At 53.6% G+C, this 26529-nt stretch overlaps 1 protein-coding gene across 1 annotated transcript in view; it reads left to right on the top strand.

Moving 5' to 3' along the window:
• Positions 1-896: 896 nt before the first annotated feature.
• Positions 897-26529, top strand: part of CCDC33 (coiled-coil domain containing 33) — a 100833-nt gene continuing 75200 nt past the window's right edge. Inside the window, exons 1-2 of the mRNA XM_023196649.2 lie at positions 897-1302; positions 8488-8651. Of these exons, the coding sequence (XP_023052417.1) occupies positions 1282-1302; positions 8488-8651 (185 nt within the window). The 5' untranslated portion in view covers positions 897-1281. The remainder of the gene's footprint in view (positions 1303-8487; positions 8652-26529) is intronic.

The raw sequence follows: 26529 nt of genomic DNA, 5'->3' as shown, positions 1-26529 counted from the left end.
TGGGGCCCAAAAGAGGTAGAAATGAGGCAGGCCACGGGGGCCTCCCAAACACCTCTGAACACCGCCCAGCACCCCAAATTCCTCCTCTTCTAGCCCAGGATTTCTGATCATCCTTCAAAGCCCAGTTCAGACCTCACCTCTCTATAGAACAACTCCCCACCCCAGGCCAAGGACTAGCCTCTCCTCATTCTGCCATCTCACCTCACCAAAAGCACTTAGAACCCTGCCTGGTGTGCAGCAAATGCTCCACTAAAAGACATACTTTGTCTTTGTAATAATTTCTTGCAGCGCTCAGAACTGAACCATAATCTTTGGTTCATACTCTAGTGCCATCACTGGCCCATCATGGCTTTCTTTAATTGTTTAATTGTAATTTATTTTCAATAATATAATGAACTCCCATTAACTGACCACCCAATCTAAAAACCCAAAGGTTTAGAATGTATGCTCTTACCCTCTTCTCTCCCCCATCTTCCCACCCACCCTCCCAGAAGAAACCATCCTCTTGAAGTTTATGTTTATTATTATCAAATAAATGGAAGACTATAGGTACCCAAAGAGGCACGATGGCTGGTGATTCTTCAACAGAAGTAGCTGTTTCACCGATCAAGCTGCAACGCTCTTGAGAGCAGTGTCTGGCTTCCTCTTTTGCTGCAGCGTGAGCAGCATGGGGCTGGCCATGCCACAGGGTCGGTGGAGACTACGTGAGGCACCAAGAACAGGAAGGGTGAGGCCTGAGTGCCAGGTGGCAGGTGGAACACAGCTCCAGGAATAGGGAAAAGGGCTTCGCGTTCTAGCTCACTGCACCTGGACAGGTGCCTGTGTGACTTCGGCCCTGCCCTGTGACATCACACAATGTTGCCCAGGTGACCCAGCTAGGTGGAAAAGCTCACTGCTTTTCCAGGCCTGGGCAGAGAGAGGGCTCTCCCATCTCTCCACCGTCCTGGGGGTGCCAAGAGTCAATTGCCTCGTTGCTGACCCTGTCCAGCTGGCCATGGCCTGAAACCTGCTAGGCCCCTCCACCCATAGACCATCTCGCTGCTGAGAGATCGAGGACCTGCCCCCACCTGGCCACCCTCCCCCTTCCCCAACATCCAGACCCCAGGGCTGGTGTGTGGCACCCCTGAGACCACACTGACCTGCATACTGTCTACTAACCATAAGGACTCCAAGACGCCCAGGCCAGCTGTCTGGGCAGAACTGATGCCTGATCACCCACTAATACCAGGTACTCGTCCCCAAGATTGTTAAACAAGGCCAGACACTCCTGGCCTCAAGAGGATGGGACTGAAAAACAAAAAGGTAAGGCCAGGGGCATGGGCAACACACCTGCATGAACCCATCCCTCCTTCAAAGTCCCTCCTTCAAAGTTTCGTTTGTTCCTTAATCATGACAAAAGCTTCCCTTCTCTGGGTCTCAGTTTTCACAGCTGTGAAATGGGGAGTGAGGCGGTCTCTGTGGCTCTCCCAGGTTAGCTGCCCTATACCCTTGGGCCACGTGGGAACTGGAATGCAGTGTACTTGCAGGTGTTGTCAATGCTGACCACCCTTACCTGCTTGTTTCTGCCCTCTTGTTGCTGGGGTCACACAGTCTGTGTTGCTGGAGAGCCCGCTGAGATGGTTCATTACCCCTGTCCAAGATCTCCCAGGATATTCCCAGGCTGCTACCTTGGCAACCGTGATGCCCTCACTGCCCCCATGTTCTCCTAGCCCTGGCCCTGATTTTCTGGGGCCTAGGCCCCTGCCCTGGAACGCAGATGCTTGGGTCTCTGGAGAGAAGGGATTTTTGTGTGTTTTGTTCATCTCTGTATCCCCAGCACTCAGAACAGTGCCTGGCACATAGTGGGTGCTTAATAAAAAGCTGTGGCATAGCAGCAGGGTTCTGTCAGGAAAGGACTAGAATCTTATTGCGGTGAGATATAAACAGTTCAGTGCAAGGGACCCCTTACCTTCCTCTCACTAGCAAGGCAGAGCCCCTGCCCTAGATGGTGTTACCCACAGGGATAGCAGAAGGAGCTGAGACCAAAGGCACATAGGTACTTGCAAACAGGGGATACCCTCTTTGTAGTTACACTCCGCTTGAATAAGCCAAATAGCTGGGGGTGCTCAGGCCGTAGTGTGATTTCCACTTTATTACCCTTGATTTTGATGTCTCTGGTTCCTAATGTTCTCTGCCCACAGCTGCCTCCGACCCCCCGCAGACTCCACCCTCCCCATTAAGCCTCTTTCTGTAATGCCACACACTCAGGACCAGGCACCAGTTTGATCTGGCACCCTAAGTTGCCAGCTGGTCCCCACCTGCCCCACGTAGCTGGATTTGGGGATCCAGGGAGTGTGCGTGGGAGTCCTGAGGAGGAGCCAAGGTTGCTTTGATTGGTAGCTTTGAGAAGCACTTTGATAGCACTTTGATAGCTGGGCAGAATTGCCTATAGGATGCTCATCATGGCCGGGGGTGGTGGCTCATGCCTGTAATCCCAGCACTTTGTGAGGCTGAGGCGAGTCTGAGACCAGCCCAATCAACATGGTGAAACCCCGTCTCTACTAAAAATACAAAAATTAGCTGGGTTTGGTGGGACACAGCTGTAATCCCAGTTACTCAGGAGGCTGAGGCAGGAGAATCGCTTGAACCCGGGACATGGAGGTTGCAGTGAGCCGAGATCGTGCCACTGCACTCCAGCCTGGGCAACAGAGTGAGATTCCATCACAAAAAAAAAAAAGGGATGTTGGCCAGGCGCCGTGTCTCACTCCTGTAATCCCAGCACTTTGGGAAGCCAAGGCAGGAGTTTGAGACCAGCCTGAGACAGAGCGAAACTCTGTCTCAAAAAAAAAAACAAAAACAAAAAAAAAAAACAAAACAAAAAAAAAAAAGGATGCTCATCATGTATATAATATATATATTTGTGTTTCTTCTTTCGTGAATACCCAGTTCGTGTTTTTTTAATTGGGTAATGCTTATAGGTTTCAGTGCTCTTTGTATACTAGGGATATTAATCCTTTTTTAAATACATAGCAAACATTTTCTCCTTTTTTCCTTTTCTTTGTATTGCAGGGCATTTTGGATCATTACAGAAGTTTGTATAGATTTTTTAAATGTAATCAAATCTATCCTTTTTTAATGATTTCTGACTTTTGTGTCATCTTTTGGAATGCTTCTCTGCTCCAAAGAACACAATTCCTCTTGCTGCCACCAGTGGATACTCAGGTTGTGAGTTCAACGGGGTATCCACTGTGGAGCAGAGAAGGGATCCACATCCAAGGAAGCATGGTTAGAGCACAGCAGAGACGGCAAGAGTGTGGCGTCAGACAGACCCTGCTTCCAGTTCCAGCCCTGGCCCCACTAGCTAAGCTGTGTGCTTTCACGCAAGAGGTTTACTTTCTCTGAGTGTGCTTCCTCACCTGTAAAAGAGCTTTCCCCTGACCACCATAACTCCCAGGCAAGTTTAGATGCCAAAGCTAAAAGGAACATGGGGGACCATTTTTAACTGAAAGTCCTTGTGAAACTGCTGGGAAATAGCCCCACTGCAGTCAAATAACCTGCCTAAATGACAGATCCAGGCAGTCAGGCACCCTGCCTCCCCGCCCAGCCCCTCTCCAGCCGGTGTGACTTTTCAGATGCAGGGTCCTTCTGGAGGGCAGAACTGGGCTCAGCTCCTCAGGCCTCCCATCCTGCTGGAGGAGAGGGGTGGCAAGGGAGGAGTGGGTGGAAGAGTTTGTTTCCATCTCTCTCCCCACCAGAACCAAGTTAAGCTCCCCCACCCCACCCACAGGAGCTGAATTCAAGAATCATTAACTCCCTGTTGTTCCTACCTCCTCCTCTCACCCTAGCCCTTCCCCCCAGCACATGGATCCAAAAACGCCCTGAGTGATGGGCAGTCCTAGTTCCCCTGCAACATCTGCTGGCTAACCCTGGCCTGTTGAGGGCAAGGCTGCCTGTCCGGTTGGATAAGGGCGCTTGAGTTAGCAGCTTCCAAGCTTGCCAGGCTCAGTGGAGTAGCTGAGAGTGCTGAGCTTTGGAATCAGGCAGGTTTCCGTGCTCACAGCCCAGCCTCCCATCCACTGGCTGTGTGGCCTTGGGCAGGTAAACTGGCCAAACCCCTGCCTGGAAAAGCTGCCTGCTTATCTCTGCACCCTAGCAGTGTTGGGTGGGTTAAGCGAGAGTGAGCCTTAGAAGCTGATGGTGAGCATCCAGCTCTGCTCCCAGCCAAGAGGAGACATGAATTCCCTCCCCAGGGCTCACCACACCCCTACAGATGGGTTTGTGCCACCTGAGACTTACGGGAGGGTGCCCCATCACCCCCAGTTCACTACCCCTCTTGTAACCCAGTATGTGCATTTTCTGTTCCCTCATCAATCCTCCAGTGCAGGCCAGGGGTAACAGATGGGTTGAGGACATTGGTTCTGATGCAGGACATCTCTAAGGGAAGCCTGCAGATTCCCATCCAGACGTGGGAATAAAAAGGGTATAGCGGGAGGTTAGCAGCCCTGGACCACCATCCCCATCCTGGCCTCACCCTTGGCCCCAGGCCTCCCTGGCCCTGGGCCCAGCCTGCCCAGCGGGCACATGCCTGCAGGCCTCACCAGGAGGCGCCAGCCTGGCAGTTGGCCTCATGCCCAGAACTGAAGCACGAGCAGTTCTCGCCAAACTTCCTGCAAGCTTTATTCTCAGAAGGGAAGGCTGTCCCCGAGGGGAGGTGCAGGGGAGGTAGAGGAGGAGCCGGTGTGACTCCTGGCCAGGTCTGCAAATGCCTAGTTGGGCTCTGGGGCTGCCAGGGAGCCAGTAAGAGCCCTTGGACAATGGTCTTGCTCCTGGGCCCTCACTTGTATGGCCCTAGGGAGCTCATGACAGACCCTGTGCCCTCACAGCACAGGGAATCCATCTAGAACATGAATCACCCCTCCCAGCCTCACTGCAGGAACTTCAGAGACAGTAACCACCGGAAAGGCTGAATCACAAACCATTCCAGACATTCCCATTGGCCAGGTGGGAAAACCAAGGCTCAGAGAGGTGGTGCAGAGAGGTAGGGCCAGAGCTGAGCTGAAACCTAGGTCTTTTTTTTTTTTTTTTTTTTTCTTGATGGAGTCTCACTCTATCGCCAGGGCTGGAGTGCAATCTTGGCTCACTGCAACCTCCGCCTCCCAGGTTCAAGCAATTCTTCTGCCTCAGCCTCTCGAGTAGCTGGGGTTACAGCCTCATGCCACCATGCCTGGCTTATTTTTGTATTTTTAGTAAAGATGGGGTTTCACCATGTTGGCTAGGCTGGTCTCGAACTCCCAACCTCAAGTGATTCGCCTGCCTCGGCCTCCCAAAGTGCTGGGATTACAGGCCTGAGCCACCAGCCCGGCCAAGTTGAAACCTAGGTCTTTTGCCCCAAGGCTGCCAGCTTTGCTCCTGCGCCACTAAACCAGGACAGCAAGGCTGCTGGGGAGTGGGGGGTCATGGTGGCGTGCGTGAGGGTGGATATGGGAGGAAGTTGCCTACGCAGGAGGGCAGGGAGCAGCACTCTGGCTGCTCCCCCTCCCTCACCTCCAGGCAAGGGCATCTTCCCCTCCCTTCATTCTCCCCTGACAGGAGAATGGGGGAGAGGAGGAGGGGCAACCCTCATCAACACCTCTGCAGATGGTGACAGGCCCTGCTGGATCCTGGAAGAGGGTGGGGGTGGCCTCCTCAGTCAGAGGACGGAGAGGAGGGTCTCTCTCTGCAGGACTGGCACTTCTGATCTGGGGGGCATGTAGTCTCACCTCCTAATTAGTCATCTTGCTAGGCAAGGACCACAGCCTGCACCAGGCAAGCCAAGGGAAGCGGGGGAGCAAGGCATACGGACAACAGTTCTGGGGCGACACCGAGGGAGGAACGGTCCAGGCAGAGGAAACAGCTAGGGCAGAGGCGGGGAGGCAGGAGGGAGCTTGGTGGGTGTGAGAAACAGCCAGGAGGCCAGTGTGGCTGGAGCGGAGTGACCCACAGGGCCCGTGGGACAAGATGAGGTCAGTTTTCTGGGCCAGCTCCTGGAGGGCCCCACAGGCCATTGCAAGGCTCTGAGAGAAGCAGCAAGCTACTGCAGGGCTCTGAGCAGAGGAGAGAGAGGATCTGGGTCCAATCTGTAAAGGCTCACTCTGGCCACTGTGTGAGATTGGATGGGGTGGAGGCAGAGCCGGAGAGGAAACAGAACTCTATCAGAGGCGAGTCAGGACATGCAGGTGTCTGGGACCTGAGTGCTGACCTGAGGATGCTGAGAAGGGGTCAGAGTCCAGATATGGTTTGAAGGGGGAGCTGACAGGATGTGCTGAGGAACTGGATAAGGGATGTAGAGGGAGAGAGGGAAGAATCAGGGAGGACTCCAAGATGTGGGGCTTGAACAACTAGAACAGCATTGTCATTAACTCATTAATGAATTGGGGCAGACAGCAGGAGGAGGGGTTTGAAGAGGAGTCAAGAGCTCGTTAGCTTTGAGAGGCCAGTAGACCCCCAAGGGGAGCAGTTGAGGGGGGGTGTGGCTCCGATTGGTGGGCACCCCATGCTATCGTGAGCAATGGATGAAATAATGTTCCTAAAACTCCTCAGGGCAGAGCAGAGCCTCAGGCACTGTGCCCTTTTCTTTCACTCTGCCTGAGGCTTCCAGGAGCCAGCAGGGGTGGTCCTGTGCCGGGGACCCCCAGGCTCAAGGTAGGAGCAGAGCAGGCTCCAGATAGGCCGGTCCAAGCCCTCATCTCCCCACTGGTGACTCTCAGAGCACTGCTGGCTTTGGGGCCCAGCATGGTGAGGGGCAGAGCTGGTTTAAACCTGGCTCTCCTGACACTCAGGGCTCCTCAGGAACCGGCCGTTCTGAGCCAGGGACCCAGCCTGCCGAGGCTGCCACCAAAACCAGAGCCCATCCAGGGCCCAAGTCCTTGCTTCTGTCTAGGCCTCCATCTCCCCTCTATGTAATAGGACATTGTTCTCAACCCCACCCCACCAGGGCCTGCCCTGGAATGCAGGGTCTGACAGGCTGAGCTTTCCAGAGATGAGGAACAGCCCCCCAGTGGCCCCTCAGGGCCCTGCCTCCACCCTGAGGAGGTCCATTGCTCCTCTCCCAGGGCCAGGAGTGCCCCTCTATGGCCCCTCATGTCAGCTGGAGGGACAAAGGGTAGGCGAGACCTCCTACCATGGGAGGCCTATCAAGGGTTAATCTAGGTCAGATTAACTGGGAGTGGAAAGTCAGCCAGCCGACCAGTGGAAGACCAGGACCAGGAAGGACGAGGACACCCCTGAGCCACAGCAGCCCTATGGCCACACTCCTCCCCACCCCACAGCCCTTATATGCCCAGCTCTGCCATCTTCCCTGAGTCCCCACTGCCTCCCCAGTCAAAATGAGCAACCTCTGGGCCTTGGAAAGCTCTGCCCCTTCCCGCTTGCTGCCTTTGCTCCAGTGTTCTGCTCCTGGCCTATCCTCCCTGACTCCACTCCTGCACCTTCTTCCAACCCTTTAAGGCCTCCTCCTTCTTGCTGTATTCCCTGACTGCCTCGGCCACCCAGAGCTCTGTCTCCTCTTGGCAACTCTCATCACAATAGTCCTTTGGGCCGCGAATCCATGAATTATTAAACTGCTGAGTCCCTGCTTGAGGCAACTGGCGTAGGAGGCCCCTTGCATGGGCAGGCACCTCTTCCTCCCCAGTCCGCAAGATTCCTGGGTAGAAGACAGGTGGGGCATCTGGGACAGATGCACGAATTCACCTCCATGTGCACTGAGTGCCCCCGTGGACATGGAGAAACTTTGTCAGCTGTAAAGTGCTGTGCACAGGAGGGACCTGAGGTGATGGGTGGGCTGAGGTGAGGTTACAGGATAGACTGAAGAAGGTGGCCCATTGTTAGAACTGCAAAAGCAGGTGGGATTTAGGAATTACAGATGAGGGCACCTGCGAAAGCCAAGGCTTAGAGGTGGGACCGGACTTGAAAGGTGAGGTGGCCTGTCTCATCCTACAGGAAGGGTAGGATCCAGGGCTGGGGGAGAGGCTGAAAGTCACTGCAAGAGATGTGGGATGGGAACAGAAGTAGGGAGAAAATGGGGCCGAGGCGACTGCCTTACAGAGTGGGCAGAGGGGTGACAGAGGGAGGCAGGCACTTGACGGGAGCTGTGAGGGGCTAGATGCTAGAGGGTGGCAGTGAAGGGAGGTGCCGCAGCAGAAGAGGCCACTCAGGGCCAGGTGCGGTAACTCATGCCTGTAATCCCAGCACTTTGGGAGGCCGAGGCAGGCGGATCACCTGAGGTCAGGAGTTCGAGACCATGGGGAAACCCTGTCTCTACTAAAAATACAAAAATTAGCTGAACGTGGTGGCATTTGCCTGTAATTCCAGCTACTGGGGAGGCTGAGGCAGGAGAATTGCTTGAACCTGGGAGACGGAGGTTGCAGTGAGCCAAGATGGCACCACTGCACTCCAGCCTGGGCAACAGAGCAAGACTCCATTGCAAAAAAAAAAAAAAAAAAAGCCACTTAGCCCTGGCTTTCCCCATAGAACACTGAAGACCCAGAGGAGCCCCTGGTCGCCTCCCAGAGCACGGAACCTGAGATTGGTCACCTGTCTCCCTCTAACAAGGAGACCATCACAGTCACCCTCCATGGAGCTACCAACCTGCCTGCCTGCAAGGATGGTTCCGAGCCATGGCCCTACGTGGTGGTGTAAGTAGCTGTGTGAGAGTGGGGTCAGGGGATGGGTTGGGCTGTGAGCAGAAACCAGGGGACAGCTATTTGGAATATGAGCACCCAAAGGCCCAGGACTGGGTCATACCCAGAGGGGAAGAGCCACTGTGGGCACTGCCTGGCATCTCCACTGCTGCATGGGAAGTTGCTCACCAGGGCTGGGGAAGGCAGGGTGCCAAGGGGTCCAGAGAGTCACCCCTCCCCACTCCACACCAGCAGGGCAGGGATTGGCCACAGCTCAGCTCCAGTGGGGCAGGGCTCTTGTATGCAGAGGCCTGGGCTGGGCTCATGGGCATGATGGTCAGATTGGGGAAGCGGAATATTTGGGGCCTGCCTCTCCTGACTTCTGGGTGCCCCACCCCACCATACCCAGCCCTGGGGTAGGGTCTTCATAACCACCCTCCCCTCCCCTCCTTCTCCAGTCATTTCTATCATGGGGACTCCCATAGTGCTGGGCCTTTAATGCACCCACACACCCCCTCCAGCCAGCTGCTGTCAGGGTACACACTTCCCCAGCCTGGCGCCAAGGCCTGCCGTGACACATCTATGCCCACCTCACGGGTCTCACTTCTTCCAGAAAGGCACCAAGTGGCAACACAATCTCCATCCAGCCAACCTTCACTGGGGACACTAGACATGTGCTCAATCTTTATTATAAAGCACCCTCCAAGGAGCACGTCAACCCTATACCCCTTCTATAGACAGACAGTGGGAGCCTTGGTGGCCTCCCACCAAGCCACCCTTACTTCCCCTCCCCCAATACTAGCACCATTCAGTTCCTGCCAAGAGTCTGTTGCCCACATTTCCTTTTGGGGAGTGCCTGCTCCAGCCCTCTCACCAATGCCTGCTGAAATCCTGCCTTCAAAGCCTCCTCCTCCAGGCAGCCACCAGAGTTGAGCTCTCCCTCCTCCGGAGCACCACAGCAATGGTGACCCTGGTCTGAAGTACTTTATATCAATATGGTTTATGCACTCCTCTGGGGCTCCCTGAGGACGGATCTCCTCCTCTATTTCCCCCAACAATGCACCCAACATAGGCCTGAGCCCAGACTTAGGGGACAAGGAGTGACTGAGGCCAACACCTGGTTACTATGACAAGTCCCTGCCCCCCCAGCACCCCACTGTGAAAGAGGGATAGAAGCTGTGCTGAGACCAACAGGTGAAACACTTGCCTCAAAAGCCCCATTTGTGCTAGCCCAGCTCCTCGGCCCTCCCTCCCCCAACTCCATTTCCGTGGTGAGGGAAGGACAGGTGGCAGGAGCAGGCTTGGCAGGGAGGCTGTTTCTAGCGGGGAGCTCGCCTTCTCCACTCAGCTATTTCCATAAACCAATTATCGCCGATCATCTCAGGAGATTGAGGCCCTGACTGTCACCAATCCAGCCTGGGCGGCGGGGCGGGGAGCTAGGTGGCCGCGTGGCTCCTAGGCAGGCACCGCGACCCGCGCCATCACCCGGTTGCCATGGGAATGCGCGGCAGGAGCCTAGGCGACCCGAGCCTGGGTGGGGGTAAGAGAGCCCGGCACACCCCTAGTCCTCCTGCGCCCTCCCTGTGGCTGCCGCACGTGGGGCGGGAGAGAGGGTGGGGACAGAGAACGCGAGGAAGGGGGAGGGGAAAGCACGTCTCTGCACCCCTCTCCAGCTGGGAGCAGCGCCTGGGCCAGGCTGCAGCCTGCGTCCCAGGGCTCCAGAAAGGTGGAGCTGCCACCAGCTCGAGGTGGTGCTAATGAGATGCAAATGAAGGGAGAAGGAAGGGCTTCTGAGAATGAGGGCCCAGCTGTCAGGACCTGAAGGGGGCTTTCAGTGCTGGTCCCCAGCCCCAGGCAGGAACCCCAGAGGGAAGATCCAGATCCTCAGAGGCCATAGACCCTGAAAAGAATTTTATATCCCTGCACATCTGATTACAAATACACAAGTAACAAAGCACACAATAGGCATAAGAAAGTTCGCTAAAGTTTTCGTTTTGTTCATGATGAATACTTCAATGCTTTTTTAAAATATGTATTTATTTGTAAAGACTTCAATGTAAGACCTGCAACTGTAACACCCCTAGAAGAAAACACAGGGGAAAGCCTCCTTCACATTGGTCTTGGCATTTAATCTTTGGATATGACACCGGAAGTACAGGCAACAAAAGCAAAAATAAACAAGTGAGACTGCATCAAACTAAAAAGTTTCTGCACAGCAAAGGGAATAATCCGCAAAACAAAAAGGCTGCCTATGGTATGGGAGAAAATATTTGCAAAGCATGTATCTGATAAGGAGTTAATATCCAGAATATATGAGTAACTCATACAACTCAACAGCAAAAAGACAAATAACCCAATTTAAAAAATGAGAAAAAGACCCACCTGGTAGGATGGCTGTTCTCAAAAACACAAGAGATAAGTGTTGGTGAGGGTGCGGAGAAAAGAGAACCCTTGTACACTGTTGGTGGGAATGTACAGTAAAAAGGTGCAGCCATTATGGAACACAGCATGGAGGTTCCTCAAAAAATTGAATATAAAACTACCATATGATCCAGCAATCTCACTATTGGGTACATATCCAAAGGAAACAAAATCAGTTACTTGAAAAGATATCTGGCCGGGCGCAGTGGCTCACGCCTATAATCCTAGCACTTTGAGGGGCCGAGGTGGGTGGATCACAAAGTCAAGAGTTCAAGACCACCCTGGCCAATGTGGTGAAACCCCGTCTCTACTAAAAATACAAAAATTCACCGGACATGGTGGCAGGCACCTGTAATCCCAGCTACTAGGGAGGCTGAGGCAGGAGAATCGCTTGAACCTGGGAGGCGGAGGTTGCAGTGAGCCAAGAATGCGCCACTGCACTCCAGCCTGGGCAACAGAGCGAGACTCCAACTCAAAAAAAATAGAGAGGCCAGGCGAGGTGGCTCAAGCCTGTAATCCCAGAACTTTGGGAAGCCGAGGCAGGCGGATCACGAGGTCAGGAGATCGAGACCATCCTGGCTAACACTGTGAAACCCCGTCTCTACTAAAAATACAAAAAGAAATTAGCCGGGGGTGGTGGCGGTCGCCTGTAGTCCCAGCTACTCCGGAGGCTGAGGCAGGAGAATGGCGTGAACCCGGGAAGGCGAGCTTGCAGTGAGCCGAGATCGCGCCACTGCACTCCAGCCTGGGCAAAAGAGCGAGACTCTGTCTCAAAAAAAAAAAAAAGAAAAAAAAGAAAAAAAAAGAAAAAAGAAAAGAAAAGATATCTGGGCTGGGTGCAGTGGCTCATGCCTGTAATCCCAGAACTTTGGTAGGCGGAGGCAGGTGGATCATCTGAGGTCAAGAGTACCCCTATATTCATTGCAGAATTATTCACAATAGTTAAGATATAGGATCAACCTAAGTATTTGTTGATGAATGAATGGATAAAGAAAATGTCATATATATATACACACACACATGTTATATACATATATTTGTATATACTTATGTCATATATACATACACAATTATATATTGTATACATATATGTCCACATATATACAACACATACACAATGGAATATTATTCTGCCATAAAAGGGAGGACATCCTGCCATTTGTGACAATGCAGATGAGCCTGGAGGACATTATGCTAAATGAAATAAGCTAGACACAGAAAGACAAATACTGCATAATGTCACTTAACGGAATCTAAGATGAACTCATAGATGCAGAGAGTAGAATGGTGGCTATCAGGGGCTAGGGATGAGGAAAATTAGGAAATGTTGGTTAAAGGATACAAGCTCTCAGTTTTGGGATGAGTAATTCTGGGGATCTAATATGCAGCAGGTGACTCTAGTTAATGATACTGTATTGTGGCTGGGCACAGTGGCTCACACCTGTAATCCCAGCATTTTGGGAGGCCAAGACAGGTGGATCACCTGAGGTCAGGAGTTTGAGACCAGCCTAGCCATCATGGTGAAACCCCATCTCTACTAAAAATACAAAAATTAGCTTGGCGTGGTGTTGCACACCTGTAATTCCAGCTATTTGGGAGGCTGAGGCAGGAGAATCACTTGAACCTGAGAGGTGGAAGTTGCAGTGAGCCGAGATTGTGCCAGTGCACTCCAGCCTGGGTGACGGAGTAAGACTCCGTCTGAAAAAAAAAAGATACTATATTATGTATTTGAAATGTGCTAGGAGTAGATTTTAAGTGTTTCCACCACATACACAAAAGGTAACTGTGAGGTGATAGATTGTGTTAATTAATTTGATCATGATAATCACTGCAGAAAGTATACGTGTATCAAATCATCACTTTGTACATTTTAAATACATATAAATTTTATTTTTATTTGTCAATTATATCTCAATAAAACTGGGAATAATTATATATATATATATATAATTTTACCTTCTTTCCAAGCATTTTTTCTCATCTTTTTGCTGCCCCTGTTTTCTGGTACCCTGAGCTTAGCCTCCTGGCTTGGTTTCCTGCCCTCTGCCATCCCATCTTCTCTCACCTGAGGTTGGAGATGGGGATCCTGGGAATCCCTGTCTCAGCCTGAGTTCTGTCCTTCTCTCTGGGTTTGTTGCATCCCCAGCAGGCAGGACCACAGTTTCAGGGGTCGCGGCAGGGGGAGCAGTGAAGCACAGACCTGAGAGTGCCCCAGAACTGTTCACTCATTCATCCCCTTAGTGGGGAGCTGAGGAGGATTCAGGCCCAAAGACGGTACTTCTCTTGTTTGGGGCATGGCCACTTCACCCCTTAGGAAGGCACCAGGCTTGAGTCCATCTAGTAATAGGCACATCCTCCAGCCAAAACTATTCCAGACCAGCAGGCACTTGGCTCATCTTGTGGGTCAGCCTCTCTTCATCTAAGCCACTGGTTGGCTTCCAATCTGACACCACTTCTCCACCAATATAGCTTCTCTGTAGTCACCAGTGACCACCATCCCTGACCCTATATCCAACGGGCATCTCATCTTTCATAATCTCTCAGGCGAAGGAAATAATGTATACAGTGGTCCATTTCCAAGACAAAGTGCCTTAAATCAGCTTAGGTCAGCAAACTACAGAAGAAACAGGATATACTAGGCCCCTGCTTGGATAGCCAATGCCTGCTTTTCGGCACCCTCCCCTACCCCCGCTTAGTTGCCCTCACCAGAACAAGAAGTTTAGTCTAAAATGAAAGTTTATTAGTCTGCAAAATAGCTCGTTTTGTCTGTTTTTATCAGCCTGCCCAGCTACTTAGGTAATAAGTCAAATACTTGAGGCTGGGCATGGTGGCTCATGCCTGTAATCCCAGCACTTTGGGAGGCTGAGGCGGGCAGATCACGAGGTCAGGAGATCGAGATCATCCTGGCTAACACAGTGAAATCCCATCTCTACTAAAAAACACACACACACAAAAAAAAAAATAGCCGAGCGTGGTGGCGGGGGCCTGTAGTCCCAGCTACTCAGGAGGCTGAGAGGCAGGAGAATGGCATGAAAGCGGGAGGCGGAGCTTATGGCGAGCCAAGATCACGCCACTGCACTCCAGCCTGGGTGACAGAGTGAGACTCCATCTCAAGAAAAAAAAAAAAACTTGAATAACCCCTGAGCTAACTAGGATTGCAACAAAATGCAGTAAGACAACCCTAAAACAAACAAACAAACTTAAAGCCCCTACTTAATAATCAGTAGGCGACATCTGGGAAAACTGACCCCACAGTACTTAGCCTATGAGGAACAGGGGGAGAAACCCGTGTGCTAAGGGATAAATTGCTTATTGAAACTGTGCTGGGTATGCCTGCCTATCGGACACCCATTCTTGCAAGATTGGCATTAAAAGTCTCACTTTGGCTGCTCTCTGGGTCTCTGAGTCCATTCTTTGGGTTTGGACGGGTGAGTTTGTTTGTCACACAGAGGCAGCAGTCCCTCATGACCACTCACTCTCTTTGAAGCCCTTTCTCCCTTTCCAAGTTACCTCACTCTCCCACCTTCCGCTATGGCCACATCTCTTGATCTCTTCTACCTGGCCTTAAATGTTGGCCTGTCTCAGGTTTCCGCCTTATGTTGCTCTTCTTTCTCTAGCCTGTACTCTTTCTCCATGTGATCCCACCCCATCCTGGTGTCAGGAATCACATTCTCCCCTCATGCAATCCATCACCAAGTCATGACTGTGCCTCCCCATCTCTCGGACTGAGCTGCTTCTCTCCACCAGCTCCACCACCGACTTAGACTACTGCACTATTTCTCCACCTGCTCTTGGTTCCTCTACTCTTGCTCCCTGAAGGTTCCTTCAAAGGCAGGTTACCATTGGCTACTGTGGTGCCATAGTACCAAAGGAACCCAGTGGCCTCCCATTGTTCCTAAAGTAAAGAGGATTCCAGGCCCAGCACGGTTGGGTCTTTGCCGGCCCCTCCAGCTCCCCAGCAACAGGATCTCCACCTCACTCTCTTTGCTCCAGCCACACTGGACATCTCTCAGTTCTCTGAGCAAACCCTGTTCCCTCCCACCCTAGGCCTCTGCACGCTCCCTGCCCAAAAACATTCTCCCTTCCCCTTTCCCCATCTCAGCTGTCCTCACTGATCTCCCAGATGAGGCCAAACCCTCCCTCATTACATGTTTTCATGCGGCTCTGTAGCAGGATATGTGCTTATGTACTTTATGTACATAAGATGTGGTGGCTAGACAGTGTGAGATGCTGCAGGTCTAAAGCTCTACAGGGGGAAGGAGGAGTCCTGAGCAGGCTCACAGTGGGCACTGAGACCTATCAGAAGAAAGCCACAGGACAGTGGAAAGAAGCCAGGCTGGGTTCAGGAAGACCTAGCATCCGGCCCGCTGCCCCTAACTCCTTGTGTAAACTCAGGCCAGTTCTTGCCTTCTCTGAGCCTCAGTCTTCCCATGGCCAGGATGTAAGCTTTGGCCTGCAGGCTGCTGCAGGCCTGGCTGGCTTGTGATCTGGCCTGGGAAACACTCTCAGTTCTTTAGAGGCAACAAGAACCCCAGCTCTGCCACCCGAGACAGGTTCTGTGCCCAGGTCTACCAGGCCCGTCCCCAGGCCCAGGGTGTCGCATGACTGGTTTAGGCGTGGCTCAGTGCCCTAGGGCTTGAACAATGTCCAGCACCTGTCACCCAGCCTGGCACAGGGAGACCTGCCAGTCAGAGCACAGCAGGGACCAGGAAGGCGGTGGCAGTGTCAGGCAGGGGGTGCCCCAGTGGGCAGGATGAGATGTGGAAATGGGGCCAGCCAGGAGATGCTCTGTGGGGTTCTGACCCTTGGCCAAAGGCTGCATGGCAGGGCTGCCAGCGTTGGCAGCTGCTTCTTTGGCTGCCTGCTGCCCAGAGCTAATGAGTGGGGACAGAGTCAGGACTCGAAGGGGAAGGCACTGCTTCCTCTGTGCGTGTGGGGCAGGCTTGGGATGGCACAGGGGAGGAGGCACAGATCAGGGCCAGCTAGGGTCATACTCAGAGGATCCTTGATTTTCTTAGATAAGCCTGAGAGCCCTGACCCTGGCCCGAGACTGAGCCTGGCCTTGGTCACAGGATGAGCTCTGATTCTGGTGACTAACTGAAGAAGATGTTGAAAGTAGGACAATTGTTTGAAATCCTGGCAAGAGGGGGGTAAAAGAAGGTTACAGTTATCAAATACCCACCATACCCCTGAGAAATAAGCTAGGAGTACATTGTGTGTTTCATACAGTTTAATCGCCACCCAGTCCCATAAGTGAGGTGTAATATTATCATCATACCTCATTTTACAGATGAAGTTCCTGAGGCTCAGAGCATTTCCATGACTTGCCCAAGGTCACAGAACTAGTTAGTACCCAAAGGAGGATGCAAGATGCAGGATTTCAAAATCCAAAACTCCTTCCACCTCATTCTCTGCCTTGATCTTTCATGCAGTGGCTGCCCCTCTTGGAAGGGGGGCTGTTGGGACAGGACACTAACCCAGACTTCCAGAGAAGATGCAGTGACTAGTGTGGAGACCCCTCCTGGGATCTGGAGTTCTCCTTCCTCTCCGTCTGGCTGGAGGCCTTCGGTCAAGGGCCCCTGAAGGCAGGGATCTGCGCAGAGCGGGTGGAGGCTCAGAATGACTCACAGGTGACCCATGAGCTTGTCTCAGCAGCCAGAGGGTTGGGCTCAGCAAAAATAACAATAACACAGCGACAGTGATCATGGGATAGTCCCAGGAATAAGGCAGCCCCCACTTGCTGATGGTGTCCCGCTCAAAGCTCACTGCGAGCTTGGCTATTCACACCCTCTGATTCTAACGATGCGGTCCTGGAAGCAGGCTGCATTATTCTCGTGTTATAGCGAAGGAGGACAAGGCCCAGGGTAGAACATGAAAGTGTCTGAAGTCACAAGGCTGGCCAGTGGGAGTGGAGCAGATGAAGATGACTATTCCCATCTGACCACTGGCTTCTACAGAGGCCAAGCCTCCTTCTCTTCCAGCAGGATCCCCATCGGAAAAAAGACAAGGGTGGGGAGCAGGCCCAGACTGAGGCCTGGGAACCAGGGTCTTCATCTTCCCTGCAGGGCCCCCACACCATGGTTTGATTTTCCACCCACACCTGCCCCCCATGACATCAGTTCCCGGAAACTCAGAACCTCGGAATTTTTGTTCAGTGAGAACTTCCCTGTGTCCTAGGGTTATAAACACAGTTGGTGTCAGTGGTTGAAGGATGGTTGGCCTGAGACCCACCCCCAGCTAGATGGAACCCATAAGGATTCTTTCCAGATGTTCTTCCATCTCTGCCACCTGGGGCCCCTAAGGTGTTCTCATGCCTGAAACCCTCATTCAGACTCAAGAAGCACGCGTTTTCCCTCACAGGCGTCTTCCGGAATCCTGCAGAACAGCCTCAGAGTGCATTTGTGCGGGAGATTTGGGGCCGTGAGGCAGGCCAGAGGGGGCCTTCCTGGTGTCCTCGTTGCATCCTGCACTGGCTGTCTCCTCTGCTTACTCCTGAGCCTGGGCAGAGCGGCTGACAGCCTCCTCCCTCCCTCCCTGGCCATGATGAGCAGCCAGGAGGCTCGGTGATCCCTCCAGGCTTTATGCAGCTTCCCGCTGCCCTAGCCTGGCCCCCATGGGTCCCAGGGTCACATGCCACAGGGTCTAGCTTGTAGTGGAGTGAGGGAGGCCATTGAGCAGGGGTTGGAGCTCTGGGCACTGATTAGGCTCCCCCTACCCCTATGTGCTTGCTCCATGATTCTGTCATCCCTCCATGCACACACTAAGTTTCCAGCAGAAGGAGCTGCCCTGGAATCCCATTGATCTCCTCATTCCCCACTCCTCTGAGGCTCCACTTATCCATCCAGAAACCTGTGAGATACAGAACTCCATTGTCAGGGAGGAGCTGAGCTCAGAGATGCTTAAGGGATGTGCCACACAGTCAGCAGCAGTGGAACAGGGAGCCAGAATTCAAAGTCAATGTCTTCAAGGCCAAGCTACTTATGCAAATCCTGAAGTTCCTGGCATGTGATGCAATAGAGAGTGGAAGTGACTGTGGCAAACCAGAGAGCACCTAGCTCATTCAGAGGAGCAGCCCCTGTCCCTCCCACTGATCTCTACATGGAAGAACGAGGGCATGGGTTGTCAGCCCTCTTCATTTTTATTTATGTTTAATTATTAGCTTTTTTTTTTAATGTGTAGACATGGGGGTCTCACTATGTTGCCCAGGCTGGTTCAAACTCCCAGCCTCAAGTGATCCTCCCACCTTGGCCTCACAAAGTGCTGAGATTACAGGTATGAGCCACCCTGGCCAGCCTCTCTCAATTTTATTTTTTTCTTTTATTTTTTGAGAAGGAGTCTCACTCTGTCACCCAGGCTGGAGTGCAGTGGCGCGATCTCAGCTCACTGTAACCTCTGCCTCCCAGGTTCAAGTGACTCTCCTACCTCAGCCTCCTGAGTAGCTGGGATTATAGTGCACACCACCACGCCCAGGTAATTTTTGTATTTTTAATAGAGATGGGGTTTCACCATGTTTGTCAGGCTGATCTCCAACTCCTGACCTCGTGATCTGCCCACTTCGGCCTCCCAAAGTGCTGGGATTACAGGCGTGAGCCACCATGCCCAGTCGCCTCTTTCAATTTTTAAAGAGAAACCAGAAATCCAAATGTTTGTGTAAATCAGCCAAGTTTTACTTTCAGGCCAAACACCTCTGGTCAGTGAGGATCTCTGGGCCCCTCATTGTTCCTTTCCTGAACCCTCAACCCAACTCAGACGCCACGGGTGCCTCCAGCTTTGCTGACTGGTCCCCCTCTGCCAGGGGAGTGCCTTCCCAATGGCTGTGCATCCTCCACACATGTATAAGTAGGCATCCTCCTTTCTTGAAGCTTCCTCTTTCCTTGCCCCCAAGACAACCCCCTCTCCTGATTTTCTCCTCTGTCTCTGGCCACTCCACTGTGGGATACTTTTTGTCCTAATATCCTGTGAATGTCAATGCTCATGGCTCAGTCCTTGGCCTCTCCTCTGCATCTCTACCCTCCTTTTTTTTGAGAGAGAGTTTCACTCTTGTCACCCAGGCTGGAATGCAATGGTGTGATCTCGGCTCACTGCAACCTCCACCTCTGGGGTTCAAGCAATTCTCCTGCCTCAGCCTCCTGAGTAGCTGGGATTACGGACCTATGCCAACATGCCCGGCTAATTTGTGTATTTTTAGTAGAGACAGGGTTTTGCCATGTTGGCCAAGCTGGTCTCGAACTCCTGATCTCAGGTGATCCACCTGCCTCGGCCTCCCAAAGTGCTGGAATTCCAGGCGTGAGCCACCACACCCGGCCTCTACACTTTTTAAGAGATCCCTCTCACCTAGGCATCCCCCTTTCCCCCATCCTGAAAGCCCCACAATCCCTGGATCCAGCCTCTCTCTTGAGCTCCAGCCCCATGGACCCACCTGCCAATATACATCTCCACTCAGACTCAGCCTTGTCGGTTGATCTCATCCTCCCTCCTTCTCTGTGGCTCCTCTGTCTACCCAGAAACCTGTAAGATACCGAGCGCTGTTATCAGGGAGGAGCTGAGCTCAGAGATGCTTAGGGGATGTGCCACACAGTCAGCAGTGGTGAGCCAGGAGCCAGGACTCAAGCCCATGATCCGTGAGCCTGAGCGCAAAGCTGTCTCTCTGGTCTTTGGCAAACCTGGCTTGGGAATGCACAGGAGGCCCTGGGGTTTTACCCCTGGGAGGGCAGGCTGTGACCTCCCCCTTCCCTGTTCCCATACAAAGATGGGGACAGAGGAGCGGCTGGCCCTGAGGGAGGGGAGGAGCTGGTGGGCGTGGCCCCCTCCCTCTCCTGTCACTCATTATCCGACTTCCCAACTGTGCGCTGCTGTGGTGTCCTGTGGTGTTGGAGAAGTGGGGCCTAGAGACTAACCAGGGACTGTGGAGGGGACTCTCAGGATGGTCAGTGTGGCCAACGAAACCAGACCTCGATCCCTTCACAGCACCCTGGAATGGGACAGAGAGACCAGGGGCCAGGCTGGACCAAGGTGCTCAGTGCCCCCGGGCCTGGAGGGAGCCCAGTTCCCGCCCCCACCACAGTTGGGCTCTGCTTCCCCACTTTGGGGACATGCTCTTGGGACAGGACTTGGAATCTGAACCCTCCTCCCAGCCAAGAGCAATTTCCAGGACAGTCCTGAGGAGCTGCCACTGGCTCAGCAGCCTGGGCCAGGGAGTTGGCCTGGCAGAGCTGGAAAGGAGGTGCTGCCACTGTCCTACCTGATTTTCCAATGGTCTGTCCCCTCTTCCTTCTTTCAGCAAACACCTGCTGGGCCCCACTGTGCCCAGGCAGTGGGAACTGAGCTCCAGCAGCGACAAGACAGGTCCCTGCCCTTGAGGGGTGAACAGTCTAGTAGTGATGGTGAGGGTGGGGAGGGGCCAGGAATCATAATGCTGTCCCCACTCACTCATCCTTTGCCCAGGAAGGTGGACAAGCTCCAGTCCCCAGCACTAGGGTATCGGAGCCCCTCAGGAGGCTGGCTCTGTATCTGAGCCAGGGAGCAGCCCCAGACCTCAAAACGTGGACTGAAAAGCACATGAGTTAAGCAGGGAATGAGAATCACAATGACAGGAATCAGAAGAGTCCGGTGATTTCTGTGAGGTCAGGAAGTTCGACTTTATGGCTTGTCCACGCTCCTCCTGCCCTAAGGCTGCATATGTGAGAAAGGGGGTACTCAGAAGAGTGGCTGTTTAGAGTGACTGAACCATTGAGAGGATCCCGCATCCTGGCAAGTCCTGCTGGGTTGTCTCATCCAGGCCTGCACCTTCCAAAGAGACTGTCATTGCCTCCCCATAGGACCATGGTATTGACTGACAGGTCCACCCATCGCCCATGGCTTAAGAAGGTGGCTCCCAGGGCCCCTCACCAGCTTTGCCACAGGACAGGCCACAGCATGATAGTCCGAAGGCTGACAGATGGTACAGACAGCAGCCCTTCCTGGCCCTGCATCGCCTCCAGCCTCAAAAAGAGCAAAAACGTATCTCTGGAAAACAAGGAAATCCCCTTCCCAGAAAAGGGTAGAAGGTGCAACAATGCCCAGCACACCAGCACTTGAGCCTGACTTTGGGCCATCACAAAGCTCTGTGGGCTGTGGTTTTCTCCTTGTCCACCATGGGTGGAAAGGAGGGGTGCCCACACTTTGGGATGAAGTGTGAGTACTGGTGGGGTGGAGGAGCAGCATCCTTGTTTAACAGGAAGATCTTTGCCTTTGCTAGAGTGCTTCTCTCAGAGTTTCTCGGAAGGTGCCCTTTCTTTTTTCCAGAGCAGCCCTCATGTACTGCAGGTAAGGGCAGGGGAAGAGCCAGGCCCTCATGGACTGGGAACTGCTGGCCTCCAGTTGGCGCCCTCCTTGCTCCAGAGTCAGTTATTCTGTAAACTGAGGCCCACCTGCAGTGTTGTAGCACCATCAGCAATTAGTGATGCTTCATTAGAATGCAATTAATAAATGAAACCCAGGATGAGAGCCCCTTGCGTTGCTGAGAATAACAGCCCCGCTCATGCCTTAAGTGGCAGCCTCCCGGGGCTCAAAACCCACAAGGACCAGCTGTCCTGTCTTCAGCATGGGGCTGGGGGAGGCGGCAGCATGGACTGGGGGCCTTGTCAAGGCTGTTGTCTGGTGAAGCGGGGGCGAGGAGAGAAGGGAGCTTCAGCACTGACTCCCTGCCTCAGATCTCAGCTCCTCCTTTGAGGAGTCCCTGGGCACAACACCCTGGCCAGCAATCCCAGGGGAACTTGGCAAAGGCCAGAGGTGTGAGGGCCGGGGCTCTTCCCTCCTGCCTGCCTGGCCTCAGAGGACACTGCTTGTGGCCATGGCAAAAAGGGGCCTTGAGAGGGACTCAGTCAGGGGAGAACCACAGCCTCCCTCTCCTGACTCCCCCAACCCCTGCTCCCAAGCTGGCACTTGCATCAGTCAGACAGCCCCTCTCAAGCCTCACCTTCTCTCCTCCAAGTGGAAAGATCCTCCATCTATCTGTTTAAGCCCTGCCTCCTCCAGGTTTAGGGTTGGAAACACAGGAACCCAGCCTTTGGCCACCCCATTCAGATGATTGTCTCGGCAGAAGCCAGCTCCCATCTCCTGTTGCATAAGACTGGGCTCCTGGATTGGGAAGAGGTAATTGGGTTTTTCAGAGCCTTCCAGGGATGGAGGCAGGCCTAGCCTATGGCCCGGGAGTCTGGCAGCCTCTTGGACTTCTGGAGGATGGGGGAGGCAGGCCTCCCCGGCTCAGAAGTTGGCATGGAGGAAGCAGGTAGAGGGGAATTGCCCTACCTTCTTAGGAAAGATTGAGGCCTGACCATGATACCTCGACAGCTGGCCTGCAGGACTGCCAGTTCCCTCACCTCCCTCTCAGTTTCCCAGGTGAGCCAGCAATGGGCTGTGATGGACCAGGTCAAAGGGGCCCAATACCCCTATTCCATCATCCATCCACTTAAAGGTCCACTCTTTATCCATTACTCCCAGTGCCTGCCTGACTTCCCCAGTGCCAGGGGCTTCTGGGAACATCCCTCTATTCTTTCAGGATTTACAAGCCTGCCCAGCCAGGACCCCAGCAGCCACAGCAGATCTGAGTCGGGGCCCTCCCCTTTCCTTTGCTCTCCTGGTGCCTGGCCTGGGATTGGCACTCAAAACAAGCCAGGCTGCCTGTGCCCCAGCTTCAAAAGCTCTGCCCAGGAGGAGGCCGGGCCTTGACTATTTATTGTTCATGCTTTGAGGCTTTGAGGGGAGCCAGAGGCCAAAAAGAAGGCAGGGCAGGTGAGGGAGGTAGGCTCAGGTGTGAATAGAAGACCCTGGAGGCAGCTTGAGGGCTGGGTAATAAGAGTGGGTACAGTAGGGTACTCACACCTCTGGGCAGGCTTGTGCATGTGCATGTGTGCATGTATGTGTGTGTGCATGCATCTGTGTGCGTGTGTGTGCATGTGTGTGGATGTATGTGTGGATGTGTGTGTGTGTCCCCTGGAGTGAGGGGGAAGGCGGCTCATGAGCACTCTTGCTTTCTGTCCATCAAATCCCATGCTTTTCCGATGCTCACTTCTTCCACTCACAGCTGCATCCCCCCAGGAACCAGATGACACATTTTCCCTTCGTCATGACCTTGCAGAAGGAAAGCAAAGTCCTTGTTCCCTCCCACTCACAGCTGCGCTTGGGCCTGGCCCCCTCATCCCCTGCTAGGATGGGGGCCCCAGGAATGCCTAGCTGGGGACTGGAGTTTGTCAAAGACACACACCCTTCCAGCAGCCTGGAGGGTAGGCCAGGTTGAGGGGGGTTTACATTTTCTTGCAGCTTGGTCTTGGGGCTGCTGCACTCTAAACACAACTCCAGTCCTATCCTGGCATGGCTGCCCATGCTGTGGCTGGATTAAATCTGACCCTGAGACAGCAGGCATCACCCACTACCTCCTCCCGGCTCTGGATGCCTGGAGCCAGAGGGTCCAAGCTAACAAGGCTGGTCTTTGGGGGGATGGGGAGGGAGGTCTCTCCTTGCAGACAGCCTGTGGAGAGGCCTAGGGACTGGAGAGGTCCCCTGGGCTCGAAGACTGCATTGGGAGCCCTGAGGGAGCCCGGGAACCTGGAACTCAGCCACGTGCCCATCTGCGGGGTGCAGAATGGGGCTGGGAGCAGGGAGTGAGCTCGTCCCCTGCTCCTATTCTGTGAAGAATCAGAGGCCCTTCTTGCTCTCCAGATTCTAGAATAGCATCAAGGCCCAGAGGAGTCAGCTGTGCCAGGAAAAGCCATTACCCTGACAGCTTCCCTCCACCTGCTAAAAGCCTCCGTCTTCCCCTGGTGCCTCCCCCTCCCACCCAGTTGCTTTATCTGCACTCACCTAGCCCTGACGACCTTCATATTAGATGGGGCAGGGAGGTGGGGAAAATAGTTGCTTAACTCTTTCTATGCTGGAGGAAAGTCAGCACCTGCTCCCTTGCCTTGCCCCATCACATTTCCCCACCTTCTTGCACCTGGGAATTTCTCCTGCCACCCTCCCAGGAGGGTTGGGAGGCTATGAGGACAGTAGAAGACAGGCTGGCATGGGGTCCAACCTGAATCCTGAGTCCTGTCACTATGCTGCCTGTGACTTCACACATTCAGTTGTGTCTTCTCTGTGCACACAGAGCCACATGAAGATTCCTGGGAATGCCCCAGGAATGTGCCTGTGCGGGTGCAGTTTTGTGTCCAGTTCTGGGGTTGACATTTGGGTGCAGAAGGACTGACTTCTTCCTGACACACCCTCGGCGCTTCTGGCTTTCTGCTGTTTCTGTGCAGGTGCCTGAGGAGGGAGGCTGTGAGGCCTTATTGTGCACTAACTATATATCTATGAGTAGTAGATCGGGTGGCTGGGTAGCACAGGGAGGCTGCTGAGAGCCTGAGGTCTCTGACTTTGCTGGGGCCGCTGTCAGGAGCGGGAGCCGGGGCGCAGAGTGTCATAGAAGGTGCTTAGATTGCACCCCTCGGTCAAGCACGGTCACAGAGCCGGAGGGAAAAAAGGACCTGAGGGTGGAGGGAGCAAGCTAAGTGCCACGTTCCTGCTAGGCTTCTGCCTTCCCTCTCTAGCCCGGCAGCTTCCCACACACCCCTTTGGGGGTGTGAGGAGTACATTCTGCAGAGCCTGCAGGGGTGATGTGTCTGGATGGACGCTCATCTGAGAAGGACTCCAGCTCTCTGGGAGATGCCCCTTCTCACGCCAGCTTGTACTCAGTGCCTACCTCTTTCCCCTTCATGCTGTCCTCAGGCAGGTCCTCTTGAGAAAACGCTCAGGCTGTTTTGTACCACAAAGAAGGGAATAGCATGAACTAGGGCTTTCTGGGTGCTGGAAACTGAACATGCTTTCTTTCCAGTCCTTATAACCACTCTCTGAGGAGGGTACTACTGAAAAAGGAGGAACTTAGGTGCAGAGGGGAGGTGATCCCACCAGGATAAACACAGGCTCCAAACCCAGCTCTGAATCACTCCCGAGCCTATGCTCTTTCCAGGATTCCACACCTTGGCCAGAGCAGCCAGGCATTCCCCAATTGTAGACCCAGAGTTGGGGGCATGATGGGAAAAAATCACGCCAGGGCAAAGGGGCTGGTCACAGGAGAGTCAATCAGGCTAAGCTCTCCAGTGCTATGGGGTAAGCACAAGAATTATATTTATATTTTAATAACTTAAGGTACTAAGAATTATTAACACTTTCTTGGTATCTACCAATGTGCCAGGCACTACACATATTCATTTGTTTCCTTCTCACAACAGCCCTGCAGGCTGGGCACCATTACCATCTCTGTTTTATAAATGAAGAAAATAAGGCACCACAGGTTCTGTACCTTGCCTAACATCACCCAGCTGGCAAAGGGTAGCGCTGGGATTTGGAACCCAAAATGCCCGGCTGCAGGGTCCTTCTTACAATCACTGTGTCACACTGCCTCTCAGTCAAAGCAGAGCAGGAGTCCTCAGTTGACCTCTGGAGCTTGGAGACGGAACTCCTGCAAGCATGGTTACCCACAGGAGCAGGGCTGTGATGAGTGGGGGCAAGGAGCCAGGTCACAGCGTCACTTAAGTCTAAAGGGCAGAGGGAGCAGTGAGGGCCAGGGGGCTCCAGAGGGCTTCTTGGAGGAGAGGAACAAGCTGGGCTGGGAAGAACCATGTTGGTGTTGCTAACGCACAGAGCAGGTGGGATCTGAGCCGACTGGCCTGCCCCACACTCCCTTTGGGGTCTTGAGGGTGGAACAAGGGCTGGAGGGAAAGACATCATTGCACCCATCCTGGGGTACGATTTGTGCACCTTGCCTCCCTCTGCAAGGTGTATGGTGTGGCTCCCCCTGCTACAGGATCTCTGGGATGATTCCTCAGCCCATGACTGCTGCAGTTAATGGAGCAGCACTGGGGACCGCCCTGGCCTAGTAACCTCTTCTATTTGACTCCTCTGGATCTCCGATATCTGTGGGGTGCTTTGGGGTGCAGAGGGCCCAAGCTTACCTCTCACCTTAGCCTGGTCCTGAACAATCAGAGTGCTTGAGGGCTGGAAAGCCCTTTTCACCACCCCCTGCCCCCAGACCTGGACCCAGCTCCAGGTGTCCAGCTCCAGGGGCCCAGCCCAAGACCCTGAACACAGCAGGCATCTCAGAAGGCAGCAGCTTGTGTGTGCTTCATTGCAAGCATTTAGAACTGAGATTGCTGGGCGGAGCCTGGAAATCTGGGCCAGAAGTTTAGCGAAATAAGGTGAAGGAGAGAGGACAGCCAGGCTGGGCACTGTACAGCCATCCTGCCCAGAGGCTTCCTCCCACCGAACAGAACCGAGAGAAGAGGGAGGCCATGCACACGGGCTCTTGCTGGAGAGCCCTCCCTGGTGAGGGCTAGGAAGTCAGGCGGGCAAGACATCTACCCTCTACCCCCACCCCCACCCCTGTCCTGAGCCTCTCAAAGTGAGAGGCCTGTGACTAAGTGAAGGCCTCAGTAGTGGCCAGCGAGAGAGTGTGGTC

This window comes from Piliocolobus tephrosceles, chromosome 6, assembly GCF_002776525.5.
Source record: "Piliocolobus tephrosceles isolate RC106 chromosome 6, ASM277652v3, whole genome shotgun sequence".
NCBI lineage: Eukaryota > Metazoa > Chordata > Mammalia > Primates > Cercopithecidae > Piliocolobus > Piliocolobus tephrosceles.
The sequence above is the reverse complement of the archived record's forward strand: the minus strand, read 5'-3'. Positions and strand labels throughout refer to the sequence as shown.